Genomic DNA, 9,686 nt, shown 5'->3' with positions numbered 1-9,686 from the left:
GAGCGAAGAGAAGTGAGAAGAGAAAGATAAAGATAGGTAGATAGATAGATATTTCAGGAAAACTCTATTTTTTTCTTGTTATTTCCCATCTCATTGTGTATCCTTCTGTCTTTGCCTGTTCATTCAAACTCACCCATCCCCATAAGCCAAATCTTAAGTTATTTATTATTTTTTTTTTTAGTTTTTTGAGACAAGGTTTCTCTGTAGCTTTGGAGCCTGTCCTGGCACTAGCTCTTGTAGACCAGGCTGGCCTCGAACTCACAGAGATCCGCCTGCCTCTTCCTTCTGAGTGCTGGGATTAAAGGCATGTGCCACCACCGCCTGGCATCTTAAGTTATTCAAACTGTGATTCAGGTTTCTGTGTGTAGGAAGAAGAGAGCAGCTGAGAGAGAAGGCACACACATTGCAGTCTAGAATCTGGGTCTTTATTGAGATGTATTGCCCTTTAGAAACCTTCTGAGACATCTAAGAACCCTCAGGGAGATTGGGGAGTTGGCAAGCCTTCTGCAGGTAGTAGGCATGCCAGAGCATGTGACACAGAAAACCTCAATTCCAGTTCCAGATTTCCTCACAGGTTAGTCCAAGCTCCAGAGTTAATTCTCCCTCAAGATCTTATTGATCCAGGGCCTGTAATGGGAGATTCTGGTGAAGACAGCAGGTGGCTTTGCGTTCCGACGTACATAGGATGCAATACCTTGGGCTATCCCAGCACACAGGAGGGGTCCTCCAGAGTCTCCCTGGTGGGGAAGGCACAGACAGGAAGTACATGAATATCCATGTAGAAGAAGCCTCTACTTCTACCCACCCAGTTCACCTTAGAGTTGCAATTAGGTCTAGAGTCAGCCCAGGACCCTGATGCGGCATCTTTCTCTCCTGGGACAGTCACCAATCCTTCCTCACACCACCCCATATTCTCTGAACAGCAGACAGAAGATGGATACTTTGATTCCTCAGTCCCCAATCCCTAAACCCTGAGAGTAGCTGACGATCTTCTGCCCTGCCTCCTTCTAGCACTTTGGCTCCCAGCAGTGGTTTTCGAAAAAACTAGTAAAAGGATCACCTTGTATACATTTCGCATCTTCTTGCCCACACACAGCTGGGGTTTGTCATGAAAATCAGGGAAGTGATTGCAGTTTTGGGGATCCAAGATTCTCATCTTCACCTCTTGCAATGTGTCCGAGGCTGGTTCATTCACATTTGTTTTGCCCCAGCCAACTGCCCGGCACACCCTGCCAGGTGTGATGGACTTGAACTCAGCTGAGAATGGGAGGGTTCCCACGCCTAGGGTTAGGTTGGCCTTCTCCTTCAACTGTGAAGAGATTGGGGTCTCTTAGTGAGGGCAGTGGGCTAGGAGGTAGCTACAGGGAATCAGGGAGGAAAAGGGCAAAATACCAAGTACAAGGGGTTGGGGATAAAAAGGGAGTTCTGTCCCGTGGCAGAGCAGAGGAAGCTCAGGGCAATGGGGACCTGAAAGAAAAGTCTAAGGGAGTGGAATCAAAGGAAAAACTTGTTACCTTCAGTAACATGATGTCGTTGAGATTCAAATGATCATCATATTCTGGATGAGGGAATTGATTTTCAACCTCAAGCCTCTGCCATGTGTCTTCTTTTACTTTTTTGTTGTGGGCTCCTAGGAGGACTGTTATAGACCTGTGATGAGGAAGGATGGGGGCTGAGGGTGAAGAGTGCTTGCCTAGCATATATGAAGATCTGGGTTTGATGCCCAGCGCTGGATAAACTGACAGTGGTGCAGTTCTGTAATCTCTGCCCGTGGGAGAAAGAGCGTGGGGGATTAGGAGTTCAAGGTCATTCTTAGCTATATAGTGGCCGCGAGGCTGGCCTGGGCTACATGACACTCAAAAACAAAACACAAATAAAACCAACAACAGCAACAACAAAAAGAAAGGACAAGCAGAAGACAGTGGTAGCTTCAGAGATAAACTCATTTTGAGAAAAGGCTGGAATTCCTCAGTGGGATGTGGGGCTCTCACAATCCCCTCATTCTGGGCTCCTCGTGGTTTCAGATGGCTAACTTTGTAACCAAGAGAGCACTGTGGAGATGTCTGCACTTGGGCCTAAAGGTAGTTCTTGGGCTCAAGTCAGCATCAGGACAGAAAAGGCTTCGAGAAAGAGATTTACATTGCAGTTTCTGTTGCAAGATGTATTTTCTAGGCCTGGGTGCCCTGGAATTGCTGGGGAATGAGCAAGAAATACATGACTTATGGGTCAGGGGTGGCACTCCCCATTTGGGGAACTTTTATGTGGCCAGTCTTCTTCAGCAAGAGTTGCAAGGAAAGCTGGGAGTAGTGGTGCCCTGTGGATGCTGGTCTGTCTTCCTTAGAAATGACCGGCTCTGGACCCTGGGCACTGACTGTCAGTGTTCTTGAAAATGGCAAGGAGAGATGGCCCAGAAAACTACTGACAAATGAGTATGTTCTCTGTTAAGGGGTCTGGAGGGGATACTACTGGAGAAACCTCCGTTGCCTCTGACGGGAGCTGCGTTTATAGTGACTGAGACTCGGGCATCTCTTTAGTCACATCTCTCGCTTGTCAGTTGGCCTAGGTTCGGGATCCCTCTTCCGGTCCCACCTGGGTTTGATCCAGGTTGCTACTCTGATGATTTACCTCATTTTTAGGGATTAAATAGCATCCTGTCTCACCTTCCTGCACAGTGGGCAGCAGTCATCACAAAGTTTCGTCTTATCAGGAAGCCACTGCAAGCCGACCGGTGGTTCTCAGAAGTTTCAATTTCCAGATAGGCCATGTAGGGGCGAGAGTGTGGTATGCACTCTGTGCCCCCGATGATCTCCCCTAGAACAGAGAACCAGGGTGTAGATGCTCTCTCCAGAGTGCACAGTGGGGTTGAGCCTGGGAGAGGGTTCCCTCGGTCTTCTTGCTCTAATTGCTGCCTGTCTTGCTCTCAGGTGTTTTGATCATCGTTTCTCATCCACAGCTCACCCTCCTCCAAACAGTCACTTCTTTCTCAAGGCACAGCAGCCAATCCTGCTTTAGGTTTAGGCAATTTTCACTTCTGATTTCCCACACTCTGCACTGGCCTAGCCCATCTGCCTTCCAGAAGCACATGTGGTCTTAAGCAACATCACAAGGTAATCTTTTGCCTTAAGCCCCAAAGATGAAGATTTACCTGTTTTTCTGGAACCTCCCTCTTCCTCCCACTTGCTTTAGAATTACCCCCACTCAGTCACCACAAGTTTCCATGTTCCTGGAGACCACTGTGGCTTTAAAGAATGGAAGGGTGCATCCCAGGAGAGACTTCACTCTTGGGCTCCTGAGAAGAGCTTGAGACCCAAAGGCAGACTAAACCTCATTGTTTTAGGAGCTGACCCTGGATAATTGAGAGTGAAGGACCCCAACACTCACCAGCTTTGGCGCTGGAGCTCAGGAGGAAGAGCAGCAGATAGAGAACAGGAAGATGCATCCTTTCAGGGGGGGCTGCTCACAGCCAGTGCAAGCTGGATTTTTGAGTCTTAGACTTATTACTCCCAGCAGGAGGGGAGTGGCAGAGCTGTTACCACAGGAACTGTGTGGCTGTGGTTTCTTCTTTAAGCCAACTGTCTACATGACTAGATGCTCTTCAAGAATGACACTATTTTACTAGAGGTGAAATTAAAGCCTAAACTCTTATGTCACAGATAGACAGGTCCTCAACTGTGCATCTGTGTGGGTTAGGGGTGTGAGGACAGAATAGGAAGGGATCTTACCTTTTCTAGCTAGGGACAACTTGTTAAAGGTCCCTAGAAACTTGAGTTGAAGGTAATCTTGGTACTGAGCATCCAGGAGCACACAGGCAGTGATGACTATAGCCCGCAGTAGGCAATGTGTTTTGTAGAAAGACTCAGTAGACATATACATGTATAGGCATGTACATGAGCAAATAAACATATACAATATGCCATTCAGACAAAGTAAATTAAAAATATAATATTCTGTTAGTTTTTATGCTATTCCAGTCCATAACACCATATATTAAAATTTGAACAGCATCCCTCTTTAATAATGGTTACCTGAAATTTGAAAAAAAAAATTAACCTGCATTTCTTCCTCTGAATCAGTGTTTTTATTTGAGGAAAAGACAGAGAGAAATAAAAAAGAGAGCTAGAGGAGGGAGCAGACTCTAGGGTGGGACTCCACATGCCTCAACACGAGACTGAAGAGATAGGATGACCATTTCCCCAATCTGTCCCTCTGTTTGATATCTTGGTACTTTCATAGCAACCCTATCGGTTATTATTCTTACAGTTTGTTGGCTTGACCTTTAGGGTTTATGGTTTAGAACTAGATCTTTCTGATTTCAAATCAAGGGTCCCTTCTCCTCACCACAGAAGAGAAAGAATCTTGCTAAGTGTGAGGGGAGCAACAGGGTATGAAGTAAGTAAATTTCTCTGGAGGACTGAGGTAGTTCTAAACTGAAGACTACAATGTCAGTGTCAGAGAGGTAACACTTGTTCTTTTTTGCTATAACTACCTTGGAAAATACCATTACTGTCTGTTTACAAATGAAGAATTGAATGGAGATGAAGACCACACTACCTCTAACATTTTTGATTTTTTTTTTTGAGACAGGATTTCTCTGTGTTACAGTCCTAAGCTGTCTTAGAACTCATTCTCATAGACCAGGTTGACCTCAAACTCACAGAGGTCCACTTACCTCTGACCCCAAGTGCTGGGATTACAGGCTTGGGCTACCACAACAAGATGGACCTCTTACTGTTAAAACACACCAAGTACCTGGTTGGTGCTGCCCTGGACATGGAAGAACAGTCCAGGAAAGAGCAGGAAACACAGTGGAGTGTTATTTCTCTTGGAGACCAACAAGAGATTTAGCTCATAGGTGGGAGCCTATAGAAGGGTAAATGCTTCCTGCACATCATTCCAGCATCCCCTTGTTTCACGCTGGGCACATGAGCACAGGTTCTTTCCCAGCATTTGGTCCAGAAAAGGCTGATGCTCGCCTGATGTGACTTTTGCAGCCTCACACACCTTCCAGGGACTTCTGAGGGCAGGCTCTCCTCACTCTGCAAATAGTGAAAGTTTGAGTTCTCCCTTTCTGATTTGTATCCCTTGCTTTTCTTTTGCTGTTTTAGTGCTCTAGCTATAATTTCATGTACTATACTTCATATATATGGAAAGAAAGGACAGTCTTGTATTGTACCTGATTTTAGTGGATTTGCTTTGAATTTCTCTCTGTTTCTATTATGTGGAACAATTTGAGGAGTCTTGGTATTAGCTCTTCTTTGAAGTTCTGGTAGAAGTCTACACTGAAATTATCAGACCTTGGGCTTTTGTTGATTAAGAGACTTTTGATTACTGCTTCTTTTTCCTAAACATTATAGATCTATTGAAATTGTTTATTTGGCATTGATTTAACTTTGGTATGTGTTATCTCTCCAGAAAGTTATCCAGTTATTTTTTAATTTCCCAATTTTGTGGGGAACAGGTATTTGAAGTATGACCTAATGATTCTCTGGATTGTCTACCATTAAGTTCCCATTTTCATTTCTGATTTTGTTAATTTGGATATTCTCTTTCTGTCCTTTGGTTATTTTGGAAAAAGGTTTGTCTATCTTGTTGATTTTCTCAAAGAACCAGCTCTTTGTTTCATTGATTCTTTGTCTTTATTTTATTCATTTCAGTCATCAGTTTGATTGCTTCCTGTTGTCTACTTCTCCTGAGTGAGTCTTCTTTTTTTGCTCTAGAGCTTTCAGGTATGCTGTTAAGTCACTAGTGTGAGATTTATCCACTTTCTTTATGTTGACACTTAGTGCTATGAAATTTCCTCTAGCAGTGCTTTTATAGTGTTCCATTGATTTGGGTATACTGTGCATTCATTTTCATTGAATTCTAGGAAAACTTTAATTTCTTTTTTTTTTTTATTTCTTCTTTGACAGGTGATTCAGCTGAGTGTTGTTCAGTTTTCAGGAATTTGTAGGCTTTCTGCAATTAGTGTTGTTGTTTAATTCTAACTTTAAGCTATGGTGATCTCATAAGATAGAGGAGGTTAATATAATTATTTTATATCTATTGTGGTTTGCTTTGTGACCAAGTATGTAGTTGATTTTAAAGAAGGTTCCGTGAAGTGCTGGGAAAAAGATATATTCTTTTGTGTTTTAATGAAATGTTCTGTAGATGTCCATTAAGTCCATTTGAGTCATGACATCTGTTATTTCTCTTATTTTTCTGCTAACTCTGTCTGGCAGACCGCTCCATTTGTGAGAGAGGGGTGATGAAGTATCATACTATTACTGTGTGGGCTTTGGTGTGTGAATTAAGCTTTAGTAATGCTTCTTTTACAAATGTGGTGCTCTTGTATTTGAGGCATATATATTCAGAGTTAAAATTTCATCCTTATGGGTATGTAGTGTACTTCTCCATTTCTTATGGTTAATTTTAGTTTTAAGTCTATTTTGTTAGATATTAGAATAGCTATACCCACTTGTTTCTTAAGTCCATTTCTTTGGAAAATCTTTTCCCAACCCTTTACTCTGGAGCAATGTCTGTCTCTGAGGTTGAAGTGTGTACCCTGTATGCAGCATACTGATGGATCTTTTTTTTTGTAGCCATTCTGTTAGCCTGTGTATTTTTATGGGTAAATTGTATCCATTGATATTAAGAGATATTAATGGCCAGTAGTTGATAATTCCTATTATTTTTCAGTGGTAATGCTTGCATGTTTATTTTCTTTTGTGTTTGCTGTTGCCTGTATTTTTGTGAGGGCAGCTAACTTCCTTGGGCTGGAAGTTTTCTTCTAGTGCTGGATTTGTGGACAGGTATTGTTCAAATTTGTTTTTATCTTGAAATATCTTGTTTTCTCCATCTGTGGTGATTAAAAGCCTTGTTGAGTGTAGTAGTCTGGACCTGCATCCATGGACACTTACTGTCTGCAGTGCATCTGTCTAGGACCTCCTTCTGACTTTCAAGGTTTCCATTGAGAAGGTGGTTGTAATTCTGAAATGTATGACTTTATGTGTTACTTGTCCTTTTTCCTTTGCATATCCTAATATTCTTTATTTTGTATGTATAGTGTTTTGATTATTATAATAATCAAATTATTATAGTGAGGGGACTTTTTCTTGGCCCAGACTATTTGGTGTTCTGTAAAATTCTTATACCTTCATAGGCATGTACTACTTTAGCTTGGGAAAGTTTTCTTCTATGATTTTGTTGAATATATTTTTTATGCCTTTGAGCTGGAGTTCTTCTCTTTTATCCCTATTATTCTTAGGTTTGGTCTTTTCATGGTGTCCCATATTTTCTGGGTGTTTTTAAAATTTTGTTAGGTTTTATATTTTCTTTGACCAATGAATCTATTTCCTCTATAATATCTTCAACTCCTGAGATTCTGTCTTCCTTATCTCGTATTCTGTTGGTTATGCTTGCATCCATAGTTCCTGCTCATTTACCCAGATTTTCCATTTCCAGAATTCCCCTGGACTGTGTTTCTTTATTTTAATTTTCAAGTCTTTAACTGTTGAACTGTTTCCTTCACCTGTTTGATTGTTTTTTTTTTCTTGCCTTTCTTTGAGGGAGTTCTTGATTTCTTCTAGTTTTTTTCTTTTCCTCCATATCTTTAAGAGAATACTTTATTTATTCTTAAATGACCTCTGTCATCTTCATAAAGTTATTTATAAGGTTGTTTCCTTCTGCTTCATCTGTAATGACCTAGTCATGTCTTGCTGATTGATGTAAGACCACTATTTTCTGATGGTGCCATTGCTTTTTGTGTTGTTGAATGTGTTCTTACACTTCTTCTACCCATATCTTCCTCTAAGGGCTGCATGTGGAGTCTGAGCATCTGGGGATCCCTCTTCCTCCAATTAATATGTGTGGGGCCTCTAGATCAGGTGGTCATTCTTCGTCTAGGTGCAGTGGTGCCTATTGCTCTGATGGTCATTGGTGCTGTCCTTCCAGGTGTAGTTGGGGTCAGTGGTTCTGGTGGTCACTACTGTTCCAGGTGAAGCTCGAGCTGTTGGGACTGGTGGTCACTGTCAGTACAGGTGCATTTGGGGTCTGTGAGGCCTATTGTTGCTGGTGTGGAGGTGGGGTATGGTTAGTTGGAAAAGGTGTTGCTTCCTGGTCACTAGGGGAACTGTGGGTGGGAGAGGGGTGGGGCATAGGGCCTAGAGAGCAAAGCTCTCTGGTAGGGAATTCACTCACTCACTTGAAGCTCCAGGTGCAGTAGAAACATATTTTTTTAAAGAATAAAACTACAGGCTAATCTTTTCTGGTATGGAGTTAATACTTGTTCTGGTCCATGGCTTGGGAAGTTTCCAGCTATGGTTTGGCTCTGTGTCTCATATTGTGGTTTCCCTGCTCACCCAAGCTCTCCCCTCAGCTCTCTGCAGCAGCAATCACAACACAGTATGCACTTTACTTTCTTTATATGAGGCTCCAGACAGTGTTCTCACCTTAACATGAGAAGGAAGAGGATGGAACACAGCAAACACTTTTCCTACTTCTTTCTTTCTTTCTTTCTTTCTTTCTTCTTTCTTTCTTTCTTTCTTTCTTCTTTATTTCTTCCTTCATTTGTCTCTCCTTACCCTTCTTCTTTTCTTCAGGGAAAAAACATTATAAAAGCTATGATTAGATGGGGATCCAGTGTTCACAGACATGGGCCACAATAAATTGTTCAAGAGGTATGTATGATCATATCACAATATAATATTGTAAACAATATTTATTCAAATGTGAATCATCTATAGTATTATAAAGCTGTTGGGAAAACTGAAATATTATAATAGTATATGTTATGAGTGCACCAATCTCTTGCAGGACAGCCACCACCACTACAGAAGTAGCTAATTTCCTTTCTTCCTGACTTATCTTCTCCTTCTTTCCTTCCATTTTTTCTTTATTTCATTCTTCCTTTCTTCTTTCCTCCTATCTCCCTCCCTCTTTTTGGTCCCACACTAATTTACTTTCCCTCTACCCCCTCTTCTCTCATGTTTCATTTTCAGGTAGATTTTCTTGTAGTCCAGGTTGAACTTGAGCTCTACATGTAGCTGAAACCATGGCCTTGAATCCTGATCCTCCTGCGTCTGCCTCTCTGTAACATGAGGGCCTGCTTGTTGGGGTTTCTGTCCTGCCCAGTTCCCACAGCCCGTAAATCCCAAAGAAAATCACACAAGGTCTCCATAAGTTATAAAACTGATTGGCCCATTAGCTCAGGCTTCTTATTAACTCTTATAACTTATATTTGCCCATTATTCTTATCTATGTTAGCCAGATGGCTCGGTGCCTTTTTCAGTGGGGCAGGTCACATCTTCATTCTTCGGTGTCTGGACAGGACTGCAGAGAGAATTTCCTTCTTCCCAGAATACTCCTGTTCTCCTTGCCCCACCTCTACTTCCTGTCTGGTTGTCCTGCCTATACTTCCTGCCTGGCGACTGACCAATCAGCATTTATTTAAAACATAATTGGCAGAATATAGAATTATCCCACACTACCTCTCAAGTGCTAGGGTAATTTGTGTGCACTTCTATGCCCAGTTTAGAACATTTTTTGTTAGGAAATAATTTTATAATAAGACACAAGATGTAATGTAGATGTTCAAGATATATTCAGTGTACATAAGTGACTCCAATATAACATTTAATGGCTTTGAATTATAGGGTAAGAACTTGGGCATATTGGTAGACACCTCAATCCACAGTACTTGGAAGGTTGAG

At 41.9% G+C, this 9,686-nt stretch overlaps 1 protein-coding gene across 1 annotated transcript; it reads right to left on the bottom strand.

Moving 5' to 3' along the window:
* Positions 1–416: 416 nt before the first annotated feature.
* LOC126492610 (chymase-like) lies at positions 417–3,453 on the bottom strand. The gene is made up of 5 exons (XM_050129141.1): positions 3,382–3,453; positions 2,661–2,811; positions 1,515–1,650; positions 1,061–1,309; positions 417–737 (listed from the first exon to the last, which is right to left on the bottom strand). Exons 1-5 carry the CDS (start codon positions 3,437–3,439, stop codon positions 594–596), a joined length of 738 nt encoding a protein of 245 aa, XP_049985098.1. The 5' UTR covers positions 3,440–3,453; the 3' UTR covers positions 417–593.
* Between the last annotated feature and the right edge of the window lie 6,233 nt (positions 3,454–9,686).

The sequence above is a fragment of the Alexandromys fortis genome, unplaced genomic scaffold (genome assembly GCF_014885135.2).
Source record: "Alexandromys fortis isolate MF-2015 unplaced genomic scaffold, M_Fortis_MF-2015_v1.1 scaffold_308, whole genome shotgun sequence".
NCBI classification, from domain to species: domain Eukaryota; kingdom Metazoa; phylum Chordata; class Mammalia; order Rodentia; family Cricetidae; genus Alexandromys; species Alexandromys fortis.
The sequence above is the reverse complement of the archived record's forward strand: the minus strand, read 5'-3'. Positions and strand labels throughout refer to the sequence as shown.

Excerpts from the sequence above, each read along its gene's own strand:
- LOC126492610 (XM_050129141.1), bottom strand. The coding sequence starts at position 3,439 with ATGCATCTTCCTGTTCTCTATCTGCTGCTCTTCCTCCTGAGCTCCAGC. Across the intron at positions 1,651-2,660 it reads GCTGCCCACTGTGCAGGAAG|GTCTATAACAGTCCTCCTAG; the intron begins GTGAGACAGGAT and ends TCCTCATCACAG. Across the intron at positions 1,310-1,514 it reads ACGACATCATGTTACTGAAG|TTGAAGGAGAAGGCCAACCT; the intron begins GTAACAAGTTTT and ends ATCTCTTCACAG.